Raw genomic sequence first — 22,797 nt, forward strand, 5'->3', positions numbered from 1 at the left:
CACAGGTGGCACAGCCGGACCCCAACTGACCGAAGGGACATTCCGTATCATATGACATCATGCTCAGCATACAAACTAGGGGAAAAATTGTTGGGGGTCTGCTGCTCGGGAACAGGCTGGGCATTGGTCAGCAGGTGGTGAGCAATTGCACTGTGCATCACTTAGTTTGTATATTCTTTTATCATCATTATTGTTATTATTATTTTCCCTTCCTTTTCACTCCTATTAAATTGTCTTTATCTCAACCCACAAATTCCACTCTTTTTTCTTTTCTCCCTCAATTCTCTCCCCCATCCCACTGGGGGGGAGGGGAGTGAGCGAACGGTTGTGTGGTGTTTAGCTCCCTGCCGGGTTAAACCACAACAGTCATCACTCAAATTTTTCTTTTTAAATATAGCCTTTTTCTGCTAAAACTGTTTCTCAATTTTAATATCTGGGTTTTGGTGACTATAATTTACATTATCTCATTAAAATTTTCTGAAACATTTTTAGGAGACTCTCATGTAAGCTAAAATGGCCAATTACAAGGAAAACCTACTGTTACACATAGATGTGAATGGTGAAATAGTACATACTTAGGTGCAGTCTTTAGACCCGTACTCTAAACAGAGGATTGAGCTCTGTTTTGAATAGAAACTGTATTATAAAAAATGAGAATTCTGTCTGCTACAAAATTATTTCTTTTCGTGCATGCGTGTGTGTGAGTGTAGAAACAGCTGTTTGTATCTATAGGTATCAATGTATATTTTACACTGTTGCTTCAGATAATTATGTAATTTTGGTCCAGCCATGCCCTATTTTCATCATTTGAAACCTACACTAAGTTCACTGGAAAACAAACAGGTTTTGAATATGGAAAATCCACAGAGAAAATAAAGGAAACGACTTCAAAGGATTGTCTGTCATTTTAAGCACTCAATAAGTGCCGTGCAGTCCACTCATGTTGACATAATCACCTTTTTCCATATATTGTATGAAAACTTTTCATTTTATGGGGACAATGAAGAAAATTAATGTTTTGATTTTACACAGCAGTTCCTATTGAGACCAGTATAGCGAAAACGTGATGTTTATTTAGAATACAACAGCCACATGGGAGAAATGCTGGTTCCTATCTGGGTTCAACACTGAACAACTACACAGCCCTGCTGCGTAAGAGGTGGGAAGCAAGTCAGGATGCAACGAGCTTGCAAGCGGGTTTAGTCCTTGCTGATGCCAGTGAGATCAGTTCTGTGTGTGTCTCCACCTATTCGAACCTCCAACGGGTATGGAAGCTCAGCATGCACAGAGAGAAGTGCAGGTCTGAGTAGGTGGTGAGTGAGGACATGAACATGCACCAGACAGGTTTTTACAGAGGGAGAAAGCGGTCTATTGAAGGAAGAAAGAGCCTCACATACCTTTTCTTTTATGCCCACACTTGCTTCTCTAAACTTGTTTACTTCCTCACTTCATATAATTTTTCCCCATAAATATATATAAGGAACCATTGAAAATTCACTGCAAAATTTAGTTGTGTAACTTCAGTTATGTGCTAGTCTGTAACTAGGAGAATAGAGGATATCTTTGACTTGCTAGCAATGCAACCTTCCTCCCTCCCCTCTGTTTTTCTTTTAGGTAAAAGCAAAGTTGTTTTTTCCTATTTTTTGATCAATGTAAAAGCAGAGTAAGAATTTCTGTGTCAAGATATTTTGATTAGCTCTCACACGTTAAGGTCTACACTTTAAAAAGAAATTTCTAAATGAAACTGAATCACTGGAACATCTTATTTACAATGGTGGCATAAGAAAAAAGGCTCAATCCTAAATATATAAGCCTTTTATTCAAAACAAAGAAGCTGGCAGGACTGATACAAATTCACAAAACATGATGTCACTGCATCTAAATTCTTCAGTAAAAATGGATCAATGAAGAATATTTGCCTGTATCTAGCTATGGCTATTACCTAATCAAAATTAATCGTTGCTAATAAGCTTGCTATGTAAGAGTCGCAGAACAAGTCAACAGTATGCATGAATTTGGACAATTTTTTGTTCAGGTAGGTAGAAGTTTGGAGAAACTTCTTTTACGTAAAAAATTATCTATACTGAAGATTCTTCAGAAGAAATACTGTTTCTATGTTTGCAATTACATTTTAGGAAAGCCAAAATTTCACCTGTGGTTGATACTTAAGGAAGAAAAGATTCTCTCTTAGACTGGGAAATATGGATGAAAGAGAACATTTTCCATATAATGGACTTGTGCCTAAAAAATTTAGATCATTTATTTCAAAGTTTGGAATGGACTTCCCTTCTGGTTAGCAGCAATTAACTTCTGGTAGACTCTTTGGTCCATGTTAAATACGCAGTAACCCTCTCTGTAAGAGACATTGCAGCAATATTCAGACAAAATCCCAAAGTTTTGGGAGCGATTGATTTTCAATAGAATTTGTGTGTATTTTTTCCAAACGTAGACCTAGTTAAAAGACCGTAGAAGTACTATTTTGCTTTTTAACCTAAAAAGTTGAAAAGTCTGACTTGGTTTAATGTCCCAGTCATATCAAAATAGGCTCTACATTGTTCTCTCATTCACTAGGCTCAGCGAAAGGCCAAAAGCGGCGCAGACAGGGAAAGTGAACTACTCCCACGTCCTCAGGTATTTGCCCTCAAGCCCACTGGCACTAGTACGGTTGCTAATTGCAAAGTCAACATGAAGAGCTAAGAGTTAGGCTGTAGAGATCTTCTCCAGTTATCTTAAAGATGGTTCTGGCAGCGCTGCTGAAATTGTTGGGGACTTATCTGGAGCAAGCTAATACGTCTAACCATATCCTATTCTATTACTAACAATATTCTTCTGCCACGCATTGAGGAAGCAGAGCTGGTTTTCACCTTTAGGCTTCGGTGAAAAACAAAACCTGCTGGAGAACTAGTATGTCTCTTCCAGTAACTCTGTTTTCTCACAGGTCTTTACAGCCTATTGTTACCAACAAACATCTCACAGTTGCCAAATCTTTCCAGTATGTGACCTCACTCAGCATAGGGATTTGGGTTGTCAAACCCTTTCTAGATGTATCTTCTCAAATACCTGGGGATGACTATAATTTTGTGTTATTTTTTTAATCTTCCTGCAAATTCTAGCTCAGGTTGACATGGACTGTATGTGTTCTGTATAATTTCAAGTTTTTCAAATAATCCAAAAGTTAGCACAGGTGCTTTTGCATGTAGAACTCAGTGACTGAAATAAAATACAGAAATGCTTATGATTTTCTGCAGAGATAGAATACTTTTCCAGAACTGTCAGTGAAGCAGCTTTCATAGCTGAATTCATTTACAAATCACTGAAAGAATAATAATAAAAGTAGCAACTCAGAATGTACTCCACCAGCCACAGCCATTACACTTCGACATTCTGTGATATGAATTAGAAACAGATGACGATGTGTGACATATCTGAAAAGGCATGTAGTTAGTTTAGGATTTAATTTATACTTTTTTGGTTAACCAAATAGCCTTATTACATTCTTTGGTACACCACTGAAAACAATCAGCTTATTGTAAGGCTATACATTGATATCTAACATATGAGTTTTCAATTTATTTGAGACTTTATGTCTTTAGTTGTACAGTTAGCCTGAATGTTGCCCCAGAAACAGTGCAAACTCAAAAAGAAAATAGAAGAAGCGTAAGACAAAGGTATTAAGGCTATTTTTTCTAGCACAGCAACTACTTCAGTTGTATGTTTTTATGTAGTTAGTATCTATATATGCTCATTTATATAGAAATGAGGTTTAAAAATTTTTGTTTTCTCTGAAACACTTGTATAGCTGTCCTTTAAAAACCCAAACCGTCTGTACATGGTAAAGAAATTACAGTAAGTTACAAAAAGTGGTCAGATAAATCAGAAGGAGTATTTTGAAGTTTAAGCCACATTTATGGTATTAAATAGTTTCACATTATGGCAACCATCTTGAAAAAAAATTAGTGCATATGTGCAACACCTCTTTCTGGAAAAAAAAAAAAGGAGTTTACTTTTCAAATGCACGTGAATTAAATTTCTCCTCATAAATACACTCCAGCTGTTTTCAGCTTCTATTTTTATAATGAAAACTTTTAAAATTCAAACATGTCTAGCCATACCTCAGGCTACATGTGGCGTGCTGGTGAATGCCTACGGTCTTACTCAATAGAAACTGCGGATACCAGGATTTTTGAAAATTATATTCAAGTTCACTTCAATGAGCCAATAGGTTGTTTTTTCAAGAATGCATTAGGTGACTTCCCTGTGTGAATTTTCACACTTCTAAAAATCCTGAAATGATTTAGCAGTGTGCTTCACCAATCTTGAATAAATGTCTTGAAATTAGCCACTAGAGGGCATGAATACCTATCCTCCTCAACATAGGCAAATCAAATGAGTTTTGTGGGCTTACAGTTCTTAGGCCTAATTATGTTATTTGCTTGTAGAAAACATTTCCAAAGAAACAAAACTTGAATGTCAGAGCTGAGCAGAAGGGAGTATGTGATTATTATATAAGGTTAAGGCTTAATCTCAGGTCAAATCATTATGGTCACTCTTACTTGATTAAAAATATTTAGAAAATTTTCAAGTTTACTGTAAATGTTTGTGCTACAGTAACTGGAAATAAAAAGCATAAATAGCAAAATACAGCAACAGCACAATATAAGTGTTTAGTTTGGTCTTTAGTAGTGAAATAAAATGCTATTTAAAGAAATAAAGAGTAAAACATGAACAGTAGTCTTTACTACACTACTGAGAAAATGTCATGGACACAGAATATTTCATTGTAGCTACCTAGCAAACTTTTCATGAAATACGTAGTTCCAGTTCTGGGAAATGGAGCTCTTACACATAGTTAATATGTGCTGATACGTTGTCTTGATATATTTCAGATTTGGGATTACTGGGGAGACTGAAGTCGCTGTAGAACAATAAAATAAAGAAAACACTGCTTACCCCAATTGACTGAGGGCAGATGGTGGCATGTTATGTAGGTGTTGCTGTTGCCAGCCAGTCACAGAACCAAGATGAAGAGCACTGGCTGTATTAAACCCAGAGAGAGATGATATATCTGCACTACTCAGAGAATATTCTAGATTTGAAAACAGAAAAGACAATAATTAAAAGAGAATTAAAGAGGAAGCAATTAAACAATAACTAGCATTGTAATTTTCATGTCACCTTATAAGCCTTTTAATTACACCAATCACATTAAGTTGCAGCAGAAAAAGTAGACCTTCCTCTTTCCTCAACTCATTAACTTGGGAGCAAATAATGCACTAATAATTAATCTGTAATTTAGCAGGGCTTTTCTGGATCTGGAAGATCCAAAGCATTCTTAGCCTGTATATCCACCATAACTACAGATGCATTCTCACAGAGTCAAAGACTTGAAAAACATAACAATATTTCGGTTACAGTCTTTCTTGCAGAACCCAGCAGGCAGCCTGTGTCTGAACAACACACGTCTTCTCCGAGAGCGTTGGATCTGTACGCCAGCATGCTCTATACAGCAGCAATGTGCAACGGCAACTGGAAAGGATCTCCTGAGCCTTCGTTCCTAGTCTCTCCCAGGTAACTATGTGATAGCCCACTCTGTTCTGAAGCCAGTGAAGCTACTTGCTCCCACCACCCATATGGCTTTAGGAAGGTGCACTCAACTACATGAAATTACCTGTGATATTAAGAGGATTAAGAAATGTCTTTTAAGTTACATTTTTTATTAAAGCCAATGAAAGAAAGCTATCAAAGCAGTTTTCCATTCGAACAACATAGCTAACTTTTAAATAGGTATGTCTCAAGTTAGTGACAGATACAGAATAGGTAAATGTAGTGCAAAAGCATATCAGCTATGAATTTTTCCGTTTCTCCCGTCGAACATGAGCTAATTCATTAGAACTGAGATAGACATTTGTCAGCATCTTGCTCCCTCCCCCACCCTTTACGTCTTGCACCCATACTTACCAGTACCATATGTTGTTGAGATGGCTGATGGGTATCCTCCCATCCCTTGCCCTGGTAGAGTAGGAGTTGCTACGGAAACCACTGGAGTAGCCAATGACTGAGCAGACTGGGAGTTATTTATCCTCTGATTCTTTTAAAGTAAGTAAAATAAACATATTATTGACTAGCTTTAAGTCAGTTGAGTGTATTAGCTTTCTGGGTATGTTTTGTGCATGAGAAATACAGGCTGATACAAATTTCTAGAAAACTAATCATTTAACATGTGGCTTTTATGAACTCTGCCAACCCTATCATTTACAAGCCTTCAAGAGACCAGTTGTCACCATAGTAACCCATTACATCAGTATCTCCTAGGTAACTGAACTAGTAACAAGTAAGATTGCTTTTATTGTGGGTAGAATAACAGATCGTGTGAAAAACTAATGAAATATGTAAACTCTATTCCCATTGTTTTCCTTTTCATGCAAATGAAAAGGAAAAAAAAAAAAAGGGCGAAAGAAAAAAACCCAAACCCAGCCCTACTGGATTTCATGCTTTGAAAGTGAGGGGCACCCCGAGATTGCTGAACACTGAACTCTTACCAGCAGATGGTGCTCTGACTACTTCGTTTTTGTGCAATACAACAAACTTCAAGAGCGTTAGGTAGCACAGCAGTTACACGTTTATCTTTAACTCCGGGGCACTAGATGTTGCACTGTAAAAATTGCACTAGAGAACTCTAATCCTGTGAGTGGCAGGATAAAATGACCAGAGAGCCACCAAAAAAATGCCATAAGGCTGCGCCATCTTCAACAGTACAAGTTTACGGGCTCTCAAAGCACCAGCAACAAGAAAGCTTTATTCTAGCATGCATAATTTGAATATGTGCAACAACTGCACCTGGCCTTCCATATTGCTATATTTCAAAACTTACGATGACCTTTTTGTTTACAAAACAGTTAAGGTAAGGTTTTCCATTTTATTTCAACCAACACTTCACCTACACAAGTATCAATCATACAAAAGAACTGATTTTCTTTTCCTCGTTATTAAGATGAACATCACTACCACTTACCAGAAGCAGATCAACATCCTCAGACTGAGTGCATAGGAAAGGAGCATTAAAAATTAGTGAATATAAATATTTACCAGGATGCAGATTTCTAGCCTATGGAATAGCTTCCTCTGATAGGGTCAGCAAATTAAACACTTTCTGAGCATAATTTGGAAAAATAACACTTCATAGATCTCTTCTTTGTCCTTCTAATGGGATGTTTGTCTCAATTGCGAGGACAATCTATCCAGTTTTCAGCACAACACTTTCTCTAAGAATTCATTATTTCTTCCACAACCCCAGTGGCTGCAGACTGTGTTGCTATACCTGGTTTCAGGAGACCTGACCATTCACAGAATCCCTTGGAAAGTATCAGTTTTAAGGTCCTTGGAATAAATCATTTGATGCAGACAGCTTGTCACTGCCTTGGTCGACTTTGAGCATTGCCCTGTAGGAGACTATTTGTTACTTTTTCTCTCAGAAGGCAGCATCACATTTATGGGGGCTTTTAGTTTGATGTTCTAAGTTAATTTATTATGCGTCAAGCTGAAGTAGCCAACTTGGAAGTTGTTTTAATAGTGTCTGTTACATAATGGAAAAATGTGTTTAGAGTGTCACTTAAATTTACCATCAAGATCCTTTTTAAATTAAGCTCACTTTTAATGTTAAATCACTCATGAAAGATTTACTTGCAACCACTAACCGACTTCCATAAGGGAACTACAAGATACGCACATGACACCTTCACGATTCAACCTTCTAGAATAATAGCCTGCCTAAATTTTGTTAATCCTGGCAAGAGATACAGTAGTTTCATGCTCCTTTTTATCCTGCTCTATCTATTTACTACCTCTTATGATTACAGAATTTGGCCTTTGGAGCTCAGAGTGATAGAGTTCAAATTAATTTATTTGTAGTTAATCTGCCATCTGCTGAGAGTCTGTGTGGCTAAATATTTAAGAAAAACATAGTAGGTTAGGAATTCAGCCTTTATAACAAATCCAGGAAAGGCTCTTCCAGCTACTAGGAAAGAGAGTGCAGAAGTTTAGACTGTGCAGGACACAGTTCCTATTTTGCAACTCAACAGAAAAAAGGGAGGAAGTAAATATGACTTCATAAAAGCAATCGAACAGGCTTTGCCTACATCCCCAGCTCGATGTCAAACCTTAAGGTTAGACAGAAAGACCAAACAAGCAAGAATATGGAATGTTATTCTGCTGATTTTAGTTGCTTGAGCAGGCCTTGAAATTCCTAAATATCTCTTATCTGAAGGAGACAAAAAAAAGCTTTGAAAATGCATTACCACTGATGGCATTGTATTCTTGCTGCCAGGTGGAATAAGCACACGGAGATCTGGTTTACGGTTGTTCATTCCCAAATTCATTGGAGGTGGAGACTTTGCTTGCATATTCTTGTTCAAGTTGCCAGGTGAGACCAGCAGACCTGGTGAGTTGCGGGGGTTGCCATATCCATTTCCTGTTTAGGTAAAAAAAAAAGGAGAAAAGAAAAGAAAAAAGAGAGAGAATGATTATAAACTACAATGTATTTCTTAAGACTGAACACTAAAAATGTCAAATAAAAAAAATCAAGCTAAATACCTGTGTCCTGTAATGTATCTTTATAGGAAAATACAACACATGCCATATTTGGGACAACTGGTCTTAAAATGCGTTCTCTCATGGCAGCCAACATCTCAGTGATGTGCTGAAATTAACTTGATTATACGACTCTGTTTACAGCACTATGGTATATAGCACAATATACTGTGCAGCCAAAGCAGCCAAGATCTAATGTTTGCCTTACAAGAGAATCAGAAAAGTCAGACAATCTTATGGCTTAAAAAATGTCAAAGCTATGCTGTGTTTTCTTGACAACTACAGAGGATTCTGCCTTGCCTGACTCAGCCCTTTCCAGGTCATGATTTTGTTTTGTTTTTAAACAAAGGATGAGTATTGCAAGGCTATAATTTCCAGAAAAGGCAGGGGGAGGACTAGGAAGATTCTTAAATGTTTTTGGCTCTCTTTCACCACACTTTTTGGACCTGATTCTGTCAACACTAAAGTCAATGGGAGCAAGAGCATAACCTTATTTGGAAAATACCACCGTATCTTTCATCTTCATCTCTCTGCTGCTTTCTGCAGGCCCCAGGAACAATTCTGACAGGCAAATGCTTCATTTGCCTTTTTCAGAAAAGGGTTTCCTTCTCTCACCACGTAGTACTGACAACTGTATATCCGTAAGGTTACTGACCTACCATTCCACTAAAAATGAGACCTTCCTATTTCATCCGCCTAATTTCACCTCTTACCCACACAAAGTCTGGGGAAAGAGGTGACTTTTTAGTGTAGCCTTGAAATTCTGTCTGCACAGGCTCAAGAGAGATACAGAAATTGCCCAGTCATAGAGCGGGAATAGCATGAAAACCAGTACAGAAAGATAAAACTTCCATGGATAAATACCAAGAAAACAAGTGCTAGGGGAGACTTTCTGTTCTGTGCTCATCTTTCATTCACAGCTCGCAAGCTGCAACACACAACCTAGAAATAGTGTGGGAAGATGAGCTCGTGAGTGTGGCAGAGCCCTGTGAGTTAGAAGCCCTGGACCTTTAAGTTGCCCTTGTAGACCCAAAGTCAGTGAAGAACTGAGTATCTCACTTTTTTCACACATGAAATGGGGTTTACAGCCCTAAAGGACATGAAGGGATAATGGAACTAAATTTGATAAGTCTATGAGGTGGGCACAAAAATGATAGTACATGAGAGTGAATCTGTCTTCTAGTTAGGATAATGAAGTGAGTCCAAGTATGACTAACATTATATCATGTTTTTAATCCACAAGCACATCAGCTAATTGTATTTATCAGATCAGCAAATCCATGGAAAAAAAAGATCTCTCAAAGGCTATTAAATACAAACCCACCACTTCAAGCTCTGGAAGACCCTGAACTGCGAACACTAGGCTTAGGACACAGGAAAAGTATCACAAAGTGCTTGACTTCCATATTTGTGAGGTACCTTTAGTCACAGGTCTGGCCTGGCTTGTTTATTCTCATGCTTTTTATTCTCATGATCTCCCAAGCCTTTGCAAAAAGGAATTAAGATGAAAATTTAGAAGCAATCAGATCACTTCAGAGATTTGGTATTAAAATACTTTTCATAGTTAATCTTGTTGTTTATTTCCTCAATAATATCTTACAGTTAGTGAGATAAAATGTGTTAATGAAAAAAAGTGTATTTTACACTTATCAAGCTAAAATAGCAGAACACTGTCAAGAATTTTCCATTTTGTGTCAGCAGGCTTTTTTTTTACAGGAACAATTGCTCTCAACATGCATTTGCTACATATTATGCTCTAATTAATGCTATGTGTTACTAGAGATGGTGAAATTTGAAGGGGCATTTTGCATATACAACAATATTTTCTTACAGAAATTAGAGTGCCTTTTAAAAGTTGATCTTTTACAAACAATACAGAAAAACTAATGACGTGGTGAAGTGATCAACAGAAGAAACTGAAACAAAAGTAGAGTTTCTCTGGTGCTGGTTTCATACAGGAGCTATTTTACCAACAGGAAGTAAAACTGCCTTGTGAAATCTGTTGTATGACAACCATTTGTTCAGAGACTGAAAATGAAGCTGTGTATTTTTTTTAGTTCTATGATATACAAATGAAAATATTTAATGCAACAGCATGCACTGTAATCTATACGTTTGTTTCTATAGTTGTGATTTTCAGAGAATAGAAACCCTTACAAGAAAGAACTCCCGTTTTCTATGTAAGCTTTATTTAATATAATTTACTGTTAAAATTTAAGAGAAAGGATGCATCTGTATAAAACTTTACTCTTCAGAAACTTTCGTCTGACCTTTATATTATTTACCTACTGATGTAAAATATTTTGAACAGTGATGACATTTCTTACAATTATATTTTTAGAACATAAAATTATTTTTAAGAACTACTGCAATCTTCTCTTTACCAGTAGATTTCTGCTGTTCATGGCATATTATGCCAGCTAGCATTTTGGAGCCATATAATAACCATTCCTCTTTCCAGGCACCAAACTGTTTCTTTTGGTATAATGTGGATTCAGGAATGTAAGACTGTGGACCTTAAACCAATGATACAGAAACCCGTCATTTGAAAATCAATGATGAATGCATGCATGCGGTTTACAGTTAAGAAGAGTCTGCATTTAAACCAGCTCTTTAAACCGTATCCTCTTTACTCAGAAAGCTGTGGCCTGCTCTGAGGCAGCTGTCCCACCTTCAGATAAATCCACCGAAGAGAATGGCCTCATTTACATTCAGAGGCAAAAAAATGTATGACTTCTAATGTACAAATTAAACCTTCCTTCATCCTATAGTTTAAAATTACACTCTGCCTGGACAATTATCAATTTAGATGTGACTGTATGCAGAACATCGCATTCCACTATCCACTTGAAAGTGCAAAAATTATATGTCATGTATGAATGGATTTCCTGATTATAGATTATAAGAGAATGAAAAACAGATGGATTTTAGAGCAAGTTGGCTTTACATTTTTATTTGGTTAAAAGCCATATTTTTGCTGGAATAGAACATTTTTAAACATTACGGATATAACTTGTAATGTATAATGAAAATAAAAACAGTAGATGCACAAGTTTTAAAGGGCATATGTCAGAATTTGTAAATTTACAGCATTTTCAATTCAAGAAGTTTTCAGAGAAAATTATTTTTCCTCGTGTTGTTTGTTATACTGACTTGAAAGAGTAAAAATATTTTACATGGAAAAGAGCTTGTTTCTAGACAGAACTAGTGTCATGAAATGCAGTGACAGACTTTGTATTTGGACTAATGGCAGAATATAAAGACAAATGCTCTCTGAGCATAGAATGCTCTTCTTGGGCATGTTCCCACATTCTGCATTTAGGCACAAGTGCCATTGACTTTAGAAGGAATTCTGTCCCAAGTACAGACTGCATGATTAATCCCTGCAATATCACTTTTTAAAAACATCCAGAAAAGTTATTTTTGGGCACCAGTAGTTAGTCAGTCAAGAAGAATTATTAAAAAAAAAATCATTTACTCATGGAAAACTACGATTTGAACTACGTTACAAATTCACGTACTGCTATCTTAAACGGTCACTTCCATGTTTTAAGAATTTAACGGTACGAGCAGGGCACAAGTTTATTCAGGACAGGACAGAGAGCAAAGTTTACTTCTCTTCTTTCATCCCCCATTAGTAACACCTGTACCTTACATGTAGTTTTGGTCACTGGTGTTATAGTGGTTGCAAAGTGGCTGCAACTCTTGATATTCTCAGAGTTAGGGCAATAATTCTGTACTGAGCGTTTAAGCCAGGAAACTTTCCACGTGTTAAGGTAACACACATGAGGAAAGAATAATTTATTTCCATATGTCTCAACATTCTTGAACAGCATTGTCATGATTCAAAGTCTTTAAGCCTTGAAAAATTGGAAAATTTTTGTATTTTGATTTCTTGAAGTTCTGAACCTGTCGTGTCCCTACTTGTTTCTTTTTTAATTTGTGATTTCAAATATACAAAAATATACTGAATGAAAAAACCTCTATGGTAGTCCTAGAAGAACGAAGAACAAGACACACAATTTATATGTCCTTTCTTTGATCTCTCTTTCATTTACCCTAATGCTTTTCACTGACCATATGGGTTGAGAATTTACAAGATCTTTAGGAACCTGGGATGCTTACCTCCCATTAATTGTAATAGGAAAAGAGCTTTCAAATTCTTGAAGGAATTTCAATAAATATTAATGGTCATTTCAAGCTTCCAAAAAGTGCATGCTCTTACTTGTGGAAATTATCATAATTCTTCCAAGAAGAATATTTACATTCCATTTCATGCAGGATTCCTGCTTCTTACTGGGTTATGTTAAATGCACATCCCATATATATGACATTATGACTGACCACCAAGCCTCTCAAAAAAAAAGTTAAATTTAGAATAAATCTATATAAACATGAGAGCCAACTATGCTACAATTTACCTCCACTTTAAAATATATGTATATATAAAAGAATCAATGCAGTAATAGAAATTCTGCTAAATTTACAGCCAGTTTGGCACTCTTTACTCCGTTCATTTTCCTACTTTCTGGAGGAAAGGTAATCATTCCTAATAGTAATTAAAAGGCAATGAAAGGTTTCCTTTCCTCTCTTACATCTTATGTGCAAATTTTTTTTTTTAATGCATACACACTGTTGGAACAGGCTATGGTTTACCACCCAAACAAAATAGATACCAACAATAAAGCACTGATGCCAGGAAGCTGTACCGGTGTTCACCTAAACATAATTTTTAAAAGGGATAATTGAAGGTTCTTACTCACATGTTGCATGCTAGTCATTTCACAGTACATGACCTCTACTAACTGCAAGTGGTAAAAGAAAACCAAGCTGCAGATATGCTCACCCCAGAAAAAAGAAAATCTTTACGTTAAAGCAGCTGCCCATTCCCACAACATTAGACTAATGGACCTTCTTTAGTGAATTACTGGGAGCCAACTCAGACAGATGTGGTATATAAAACCTACTGACTTTGTGTGAAAGAATTCTCAAGCATCTTGTGAAATATCAGCTGCTTTTTGGACTGAAATAGGATGAAAGTGCTGTGAACGCATAGATGTTTGGAAGAATGGGAAGAGAATGAGGAGAAAACTATCTCAAAAACTCTTTGTTATACTTTTAGAAACCAACCATTTAGAAATAATGTAAACAAAAAGGTAGAGATTCCTACAACAATATAAGACTAAGTTGATATCTAGGTCTCTCTCTAACTCACTCATTATCTCCACGTAGGTTGTATAACTGTTAATGGGAAATTCTTCCTCTTTAAGTCTAAAGCTATGTAAAGGGCTGTAATGGCACTACAGTTGTCCTGTGCTGGGAAGAAAGACAGTATTTGGGAATCACTAAAATACTGCTAATACTGTGGGCAATTTAGGTGTACATGGAGGGCCACCTGCACCAGGACTGCACAAAGATAAAGGTTACACTGTGCATTCCATTTCACGATTCTGGGTGTTAGTGAGATCTCATTTTGGAAACCAGGCAAGTCTCCACTGCTTCCACTGCAGCGGAGGTAAACGGTCTCATCAAATCTCCCAAGGAAAACTGTGTGTGTGATCTACTTATATTTGTAGTATATTACGAAGAAAGTGACTTCTCTCTTCTGTGGCTCACATTTTTCAGTTTTGCTATGTCCCCGGGCTGTTTCAAGTACTTAGGCTCAGACCCTCCACACTGAGACAGTATGGGTCTTACTGCTAAATCTCATCTTTAGTGTCATTAACAGTCCTCTAACCAGTCTTATGGTTCCCCTCACCAGGCCCGATCCAGACCCCCACCCATGGGCTGACATCCTGGCCCATCCCCATCCCCATGGAGGTGCCTGATGCCTGGGGCTGGGTCTGCCCCCGGCTGCCCCCTCGCCTGCCCTGCTCCCTGGCTGGGGTGGTGGGATGGGTCCTGGCTGAGAAGCCCTGCCCTGCCACCCTCAAGAAGCCCCCGCTGTTCCCGGCCCCCAGCTGCCCCCAGCCCCCAGGGTGTCCTGGCAGCATGTTCCTCATCATGAAAGAATTAAAAACCAACTCTTCCTCTTCAAATCTTCATGTTGAGTACTGTCAGCTACCTTAATGAACTGTTTACATGGATGAAGTAGTCAAAATTGTTTCTAACCCTTTGGCTAGTGCCGTATAAAATTTGGAAGATCCTTACAATCTACTCTATGTGGAGTATTTGCAGGTGCACACAGCTATGGCTGAAAAAGGGCACATGTATCCCATACTGCAGCCACTGGTCTCAGATTTCCTTCAGGACAGAGATGATGCTTCTCAGGCAGAAGCTGAAAGTAAAGAAGTGGCTCTTTGGCCACTTGACAACACGGACCACATTGCAAAACACACTTCTGGAAATCTAAGGACATGCCATGTATCTAGGAGGCTAGAAATCTGAGATGCTTTTCAGCCAAATGGAGAAATAGATGAGTTTATTTAGATGTAGAACGAAAGACTATGAGAACAGAAACCTGACCTGTGTATCACAGACCATTACACTTCATGCAAATACTTCACTGCTGAGTCAAGTGCATAACTAAGTACATGGCAAACTAACCTGATCACCAACACTGCGGTTATGTTTCGTTGCTATAATAAGATCCATATTTAAATGTTTCTAAAGTAGTTTTTGCACTAAGTATTCTCCCACTTTAGTCTAGGAGTTCACACCTTAATAAAATAAATGTAAAGGTGGCACCTGACTGTCTACAGAGTTAGCCTGTGGCTACCCACATAAGGAACCGTGAGCAACCCTTTGAAACATTTCTTACTGCAATTAGGTTTCCCAAGCTGCAGGCAGATATTTCAGCACATCTCTGGACTCCCTCCTTGCAACCTTTGGAATAGGGGTGTATCACACAGGCAGTGGGGGGTCTGTTGCAAATTCTACAGTGAGAGAAGGGCGAGTGCTCCTCCTTCTTCAAGGATGATCATCCTTATTCCTCCTTTTTTTGCTCAGCAAAGAAACAGTGCAATAGATGATCCAGGTCCTGCCTGTGTTTTTTTTTTGATTTTGCAGTACAGTTATTATTGCTAGTATGCTTATATTTTTATCTTGTCTGATCATAGCATTTTACTATTTGCTTTCATAATTCTTTAATGGCACCTCATTTCAGGAATCTCAGAGCATATAGCTTTAATGCAGAAATACTCTCTTTCCTATATCTTTACTTCTGATTGTATTGATTCATTTATTTCCACTTCCACAACACTATTTTGTTCTAACATGGTTATTTATCAATAGCTATGCTCCTCTCAAACCCCATGTATTTCAAGTTATCTTGTTTGGCTTGAGGCTTCACCTAATCAGCACAGTAACTAAGTTGTAATTATTGAGAAAAATAACTTAAGAAAATTACATGGTGGTCTTCAGCTTTGTGCTTTATGAATATTACTCCACTGTATTTCAAACATGTGGGCACTGCACAATGAGCATCAGAACCATATTCCTGTGTGCTATAAGTTTTTAAGGCCCAAACAAAATGTCAGGGATCAGACGGTCACTTCAAAGTGGCTTACCATGGTAGAGCAGCTACCCTGCCCCTGCCATTGGTGCTGCAGCTGCTACCACGAGGAGCAGGCACAGTGCAATGTCCCCGACCTTGCGTAGTGCTCCCTCCTCACTCACTGTCCACATTTGCAAAGGTTAGTCCATGCTCTGCACTAGGAATGCAGTGATCTTCCACACTAAGGTTTAGTCTATTAGGAGAGGTCAACACCAAAAATTGAGGGTCGTTTTCAGTGGTGCTTATCTGAAATTTAGCTTGCATAACAGCTTTTCAGAAAATCTTGCAGTAAGTGGCACAAGCCTGATCTCTTAACATGTGCAGGATGCACAAATCTGGATATCTGGACTGCACCTATCTGAGATAAGCCGCTCTCCAAACTATGTTTTCAGGACTTAGCTGATCTCTTGTGATTATAAATTAATTCTTATTTCAGTAAAGCAATTAAATAATGGATTTTAGGAGCATATATCTTCCTTCGTCTTGTATGCTAGCTGAAAAGATGCTCCATTCTAGTCCTGTTTATGCAAAAAACAGTCAGCATTTTTTCTTTTTTTTTATGTGAACTGTTCTAGAGTCAGAAGAAAGGAAAAAAACCTGACTTATGTCAGAGGGAAAACTACATTACTGAAAAATATAATCTTTTCTGAAGATATATAGGAAAAAAGATATGAGCCTGGCAAAGGTAGAAGACTTATTTCCCCTCCTGACTGCCTGAGTGAGAGCCTTTGACAAATCATCTGCTTTTAAGAAATTATTTGCTGATGACATATAATTTCCTTTTTTGGGTGTTTGAAATCAATTATCATTTGGGGGAAACCTGCTTTTTTAATGAAAAATGTTTCAAGACAAGAAGTAATTCCAATTATAAACTTAATACCTTATTTGAAAATGTACTTTCTTGCTTCCCCAAGGAAATTTTAGAAATAAGTGTTAAGATTTTTTTTTTCCATAAACATGTAGCTAAAGTTAAATTGTTGATTTTTGTTAAACGCACAATTATTGAAAAACGAAGAACAAATAATTTAAAATTCAATGTCAGGAAAGTTTCAGGACCACATATATTAAACACAAATGATATATATTTACCAATGTTATTAGAACAGATATACGCAGAAAAGGAAAGTGTTTTGCACATAGATAATACTACTTAGATTTGTTTTGAAATTTAAGCAGTTGCAAAGAAAAGATCAGTAACTAAGCCCTCCCTGTCTCCTCTGGTTTTTATTTCTGGGAGACTGTTCCAAAGGAAAAAATCAGCTTGCAAGAGGTTTGGAAAACAAATGGAACCTATGGATTGAATATCTTAATTGGGGAATCATGTTAAAAGTTAAAGGGCAGGGGTCACATTAACTTAATACTGCCAGGAGCTTCCACGTGTGGCTGCAGTCCCAGCTTCAAGAGGTTAAATGCATTTCTTGCTTTCCTTCTTAGAGCAAAGTCACTGCTGCATTCCAGATCCAGGAGGCATCAACTATCTCTTTCAGGACTCAGGACAGGCATGAAATCCAGATGTTTGCTAATTTGCAATGCCTTCTTGTATTTTCTGAATCTGAACAAGAATATGGATTGCAGCGTGCAACAGAAGACAGTGTGGTGTCTTAATGAACAAGAATGCACAGACAAAAAACCCAATGAAATCCCTGTCTCACTGAAGTAAAGCAAAAAATTCCCACAGATTTCACTAGGAAAAGGATTTTATCTAAAGAATCCAAATTATTCTTGAGGAGCATTTGAAACCGCTTGTCATAAAGGAAAAGAAGTCAATCATGCCTGTCTTTAAAATCCCACTTACAAAGAACCACAGTTTGCATGACTCACTTAATTGTTCATTACATGTGAACTTAGGGCTTTCTCCCTTTCAATCCTTTGAAGCTGTCTTTTTATAAATACAAATATTGAGACACTGCTGATTAGAGAGATGATGAGACAAAGAATAACTAAATAAATTACTAAGTCAACACTAACACAACTGATGGAAACCTAATAAAGGCCAAATTTTCACATATTTTCACTGAGGTCTACTCAGAATGAGCTTACGTGGACCTCTTAATTGGTAAGAGGTCACATGAGTTAGCTGAAAATACACACATCCAACATTTGCATGATACCCATTGCAAGAATTTTTGATTTTTACATGGACAGCAGCATCTATCCTTTCAAACTTATTCTTAAAGTTTCACTGATGTGATTTTAACCATATGAAAAGAGTCCAAATAAACTGTATAAAACAGACCAGTTGCTTAGGGCAGAAATAGGACTTAATTTTGGAAAGGCCTGTGTTGATCACCTACGCAGATATGAAATTCAGGTACTGTTAGATAGACCCTTTCTTTCATACTATGTATTAGAGCTGTCAAGCAAGTTCTAGTGTTCTTCCTGCTTTATCACAAATCCTCTACCTGTAGGTACTTCCCTTAAAACACTGAAACAAAAAGAAAATATATCCTCCTTATATGGAGGAAAGTTTGGAAAAGGAACACTTAAAATGGCATAATATGAGTGGAAAAAGAGGAGAGCTGTTGTGTTTTTCATTTCTTATGCCCCTCCATGGTTTTAAGCCAACCTGCCAATTTATGATTTCTTATTGTTTGGATTTGGCACTATTGCATCACGAACTCTGTTATGAATGACTGCAAGTTCTTTCTTTTGGACTGTAAACTTCCTTGGACAGGAACTATTGTTTACTATACTTTTGCACCGCATCTTGCCCAATCTTTGGATCAGAGGTCTGTGGGCGACTGCACTCATCGAGTAACAAGGGAAGGGCAACGACTTACCATGCTCTCCCTGGCAAAGCCAGTCCTAACAGGTTGCCCATAAACTGTGGTTTAGGAATCATTGTTCTAAGCTCACTTGTTTATTTAACATATTCCACACTTGTAGCCTAAGAATTATCTTCTCTTGACTATGCCAAGCATGATTTCAGGGCACAGTGGAGAATATTTATGTAACTTTTTAATTTTTTAATTTTTTATTTTTAGTATTAGTTTGTTTATTTATATTTATAGTTTCAAAAGACACTAATTCAACTAGGTGCCTTTGAAATCCTTGCTTATTTTTGGTACTGCTTGTAGGCTTATTTGGGCAGATTGCTTCTTTTTAGTAAATCACTTTTTTTTGAGAAGATGCAATCCAGATTGTCTCTACCCTGAGGGCTTATAAATTAAAAAACCCGTACTACTACATGTATTCCCATGTGGCTTGAAATACTGGTAGAATATATAATACATTCACCCACAGTCAGTACATGACCAAGAAAAGAAAAAGGAGCAGGAAAGCACTAGCAAATTATGATATTGGCTGGCAGATCTAGGACCTCAGCCCTCAGAAGACCAGAAGCCAACTGTTAGCTTGTGGTGAATTTCCAGAAGGAAATGACTAGCTGCTGATTTATAGGTAAATACGGGATTCAGTTATTAAAAAGACATGGGATGAATTTTTCAAAATGCACTACTGATCTTTTCAGTTTCTAATGATTTTAAAGAACAGGTTTAAAGGTAGTTTGGGGATGCTTGATTTAAAAAGAACAAGCACTTAGGCCCTCTGACAGCATTTGTAGAGTCTCAAGTACTTTTGAATAACTTGCTCCTTTAGTTTAATACTAATGTTAAGATGGAGGCAGTACAAAAATCAAATAGTGAAATAAAGAAATTGCAGGAAGTGAATAAACAATTAAAGCAAGTATATTTTTTGTTATACCCATCCTGGATTTAAAACTTGAGATTGAATTTTTCCTTCGATTTTATTATTTATATTGGTTTAAAACGTAAAGAAATTATGTTGATTTAGATGGGCTTTTTCCATTCAAAAGGAAACTTAGTTATAAAATCCAAAATGTCATAATCTGGAAGCCACATAAAAAATGAAAAATATAACTCAATCTAAAATTATAACTCAGTTTGAAAATCAAAAGTTTAAAGTACAGATGCAAAGAAAGACGTCCCCCAATACTGTTGTATTTTGACTTTAAAACTATTTAAGTATTTTTAAAGTTTTAATCTTTTATCAGGCTTTCAACACAAATATTGAGCCACTGAATAAAACTTGAGTTCAGATAATTTGCTGAATTAAAACTTTGTAGACATTATTTATTTATGGTCAAGTTACTATTAAGTGGTTTTGTTAAAGACTATGGTCCCTAAAAATTAAAGGAACTTCACATAGTTTATTATGTAAACAGGTAACATGTCACTTAGCCTTCGTATTAGTTATGGGATAAGCTAGAATGGTTTTAGACCATACCAATTTGGGTCCAAAAAGTTCTTGTTCTCTCTTTCAATCAAAAGCCTTTGGTTTGAGAGAATAGTGCTGTATTTATAATTTAGCAGCTATACCAAATGTGAAGTTCACTCTAATTTTGTTGGCAGTTGCTACTATCACATGATAGAAACTATTCAATCAGTGTTTGACTAAGAACAACTCTACTGTTACAAACCTGAGATAACCTTGGTTTAACTTAAAAATACCAGCAACGGTATTTAGTTGTGTAGGGTAATAAAGAAATAGTCAGCTTTTTAAAGTTCTATTTATGTCTTGGGTTGACTCCCAAGGTAAATTGTGGATGATTTCAGGATTATTACTTGAAATAATCCAAACCAACCAAATAACATACTTCTCAAAACACAGGCTTAACTAATCTTTTTCCATTTCTGATATTGCAGTTATAATGTAATTTGTTATAATGTAATTTGTTAAAGTAGTGCAGAAACTGAGGCCTGGTGTTAGCAATCAAAAGTAGTTTCATTTTATAATGGCAGAAATGAAACTCTTTAGACTCCTCTTCTTCAAGTATGTTATTTTGAATATATGCTATTTTTGGACACTCAAGAAAAATGCAAATCCATAATGTTCTAATTTGGCCAGAAATATGAACCCCAACAGATTAAACCACATGATCATGCTACCAGCTTCTAAGATGCCAAATAGAAAAAAACACAGAGGTCTCTGTTTCTTGTGAAGAATGATGAACAAAGAGAACTTTTGATGTTTATTCTGCTGCACCCTAAAGAAAGAGGACTGTCCAAAATAGTGCCATTGTGGAATGATGCAACTAAGACAGAGGATTCAACCTTATAGTGACCTTTTCATCTTCCTTCAGCGCTGTATCAAATTCTTCCTACTGCTCTGCATTTAAGAGATTTAGAAAACACTTCTTTAATGGTGTTTAAAGCTCTTATTGCCAGATAAAGAACAAAGACTATTCATATGATTAAATATTTATGATGCATTCCTAGCAATGCCCCTCATATATATATGCCCCTCAAATCAATTGCCTACTCCAAAGTTACATTGCTTGAGAGCTTAATGCATAACACTGCGCCCAGGAAATAGAAATTCTTAATTTGTGAGTAATCAAGCTGTTCCTCTTCCTCTGCTTATATATGCTCTTAATATTTTTCCAAGAAAAAAAATATGTATTTAGAAAGCATATAAATTTTCAGCTGGCATATTGATACACAGATTTTATTAAGCACAGGGATTATGAAGCCAAATGCATGTGTAGAGGAACTTTTATTTTAATATGTGCGCCTTTTAAAAGAAAACATCGCTGCCTTTACTAATTGCTTTCCAGCGTCTTTTTAAAGGAACAGGGAAACCAATAACGAGACAATGATATTTCTTAATAAGCCAGTAGAGGGAGCCCCTTAATAGGGCAATCAATTTCCTACCCGAGTCCCTCCGTTGCCATTCCTGAAGTTTCTACTATACATGAGGTTAAAGTGAGATGAAATGCGAACATCGCCAGAACGAATCTTTCTTTAGCTGTGTTTCGCAGGCTAACAAAAGATAATTAACAAAACTGCAATTTTCTATCATGCTTTCTTTTTTTGAGAACAAAGGAGACTAATAGCTAAGTTCCTGTGGTCTGTCTTCCCTGCTCCTAAATTAATACAAAATGACCCCTCAAAGGTTCAGCGTGCATTTAAAATGCCTTTCTGATACAATGCTGTGCAGTTTCAATTTTACTACAAATGCATCACACAAACATCTGTGACTCATCTATGTGTGAAGATAAAAGGGGGGTGGTCTAATGCAGGCTGAGAAGAGCCAAGAAAGAAAAGATCACTATATCCAGAATTTCTTTATAAGTAATTTTATGAGACAACGTCAGAATCAGCATATATATCAGCCTTGGTTTATAGTGCACAAAATGGACCTTACAACTATTTTCCTGTACAGTTCTTTCTGAGAGCAGTTAACCCAGTAAAATTGGATGTGCTCCATGTTTTACCACTCAGCTTATTTTCTTCGAACATATGTGTTTACTTCTCAGACTGAAACAGTAATCTTGCCATTGTCTTTTGTAATCCGTATTTGTAATAATGCAACATTGCTGACATTGCTAACAAACCACTGAGTTTACTGAGCAAAGGGGACTACTCTGACAACATTCCTTTGATAACACAGACCGTAGCAAGTACAGTTCTCATTAGTTCTATGGGAGCAGGACTAAAAGGGCTAATCTTTTTCTCTGCATGGGTATTTTGAAAATCCTTTCCCTGTTGTGTACCAAAGCACTTAAGTAAATACATAAAACTAAGTGTAAGTTAATTACTGATTATTTAAGTAAATGCTAACAGATTTTGCTGACTAGCAATGGTCTTAAAGCAGGGGCTTGAAATCAAATCTGTGCTCAGTAGATTGAAGTCTAATGAAAGACTCCATATCGAAATCTTTACTCAAGCTTAAATTCATAAAATGAAACCCCAATT

The 22,797-nt window shown here is 36.7% G+C and overlaps 1 protein-coding gene across 10 annotated transcripts in view; it reads right to left on the reverse strand.

Moving 5' to 3' along the window:
- The window catches only part of MEF2C (myocyte enhancer factor 2C), a 139,408-nt gene that overhangs the window by 3,563 nt on the left and 113,048 nt on the right, over positions 1-22,797 (reverse strand). For all 10 annotated transcript variants that reach the window (XM_009288265.2, XM_009288264.2, XM_009288266.2 and 7 more), the window contains 3 exons: positions 8,295-8,467; positions 5,959-6,088; positions 4,951-5,086 (listed from right to left, as the gene is read on the reverse strand). In XM_009288265.2, coding sequence (XP_009286540.1) covers positions 4,951-5,086; positions 5,959-6,088; positions 8,295-8,467 — 439 coding nt within the window. The remainder of the gene's footprint in view (positions 1-4,950; positions 5,087-5,958; positions 6,089-8,294; positions 8,468-22,797) is intronic.

Source organism: Aptenodytes forsteri, unplaced genomic scaffold (assembly GCF_000699145.1).
Source record: "Aptenodytes forsteri isolate BGI_AS27 unplaced genomic scaffold, ASM69914v1 Scaffold41, whole genome shotgun sequence".
In the NCBI taxonomy this organism is placed as follows: domain Eukaryota; kingdom Metazoa; phylum Chordata; class Aves; order Sphenisciformes; family Spheniscidae; genus Aptenodytes; species Aptenodytes forsteri.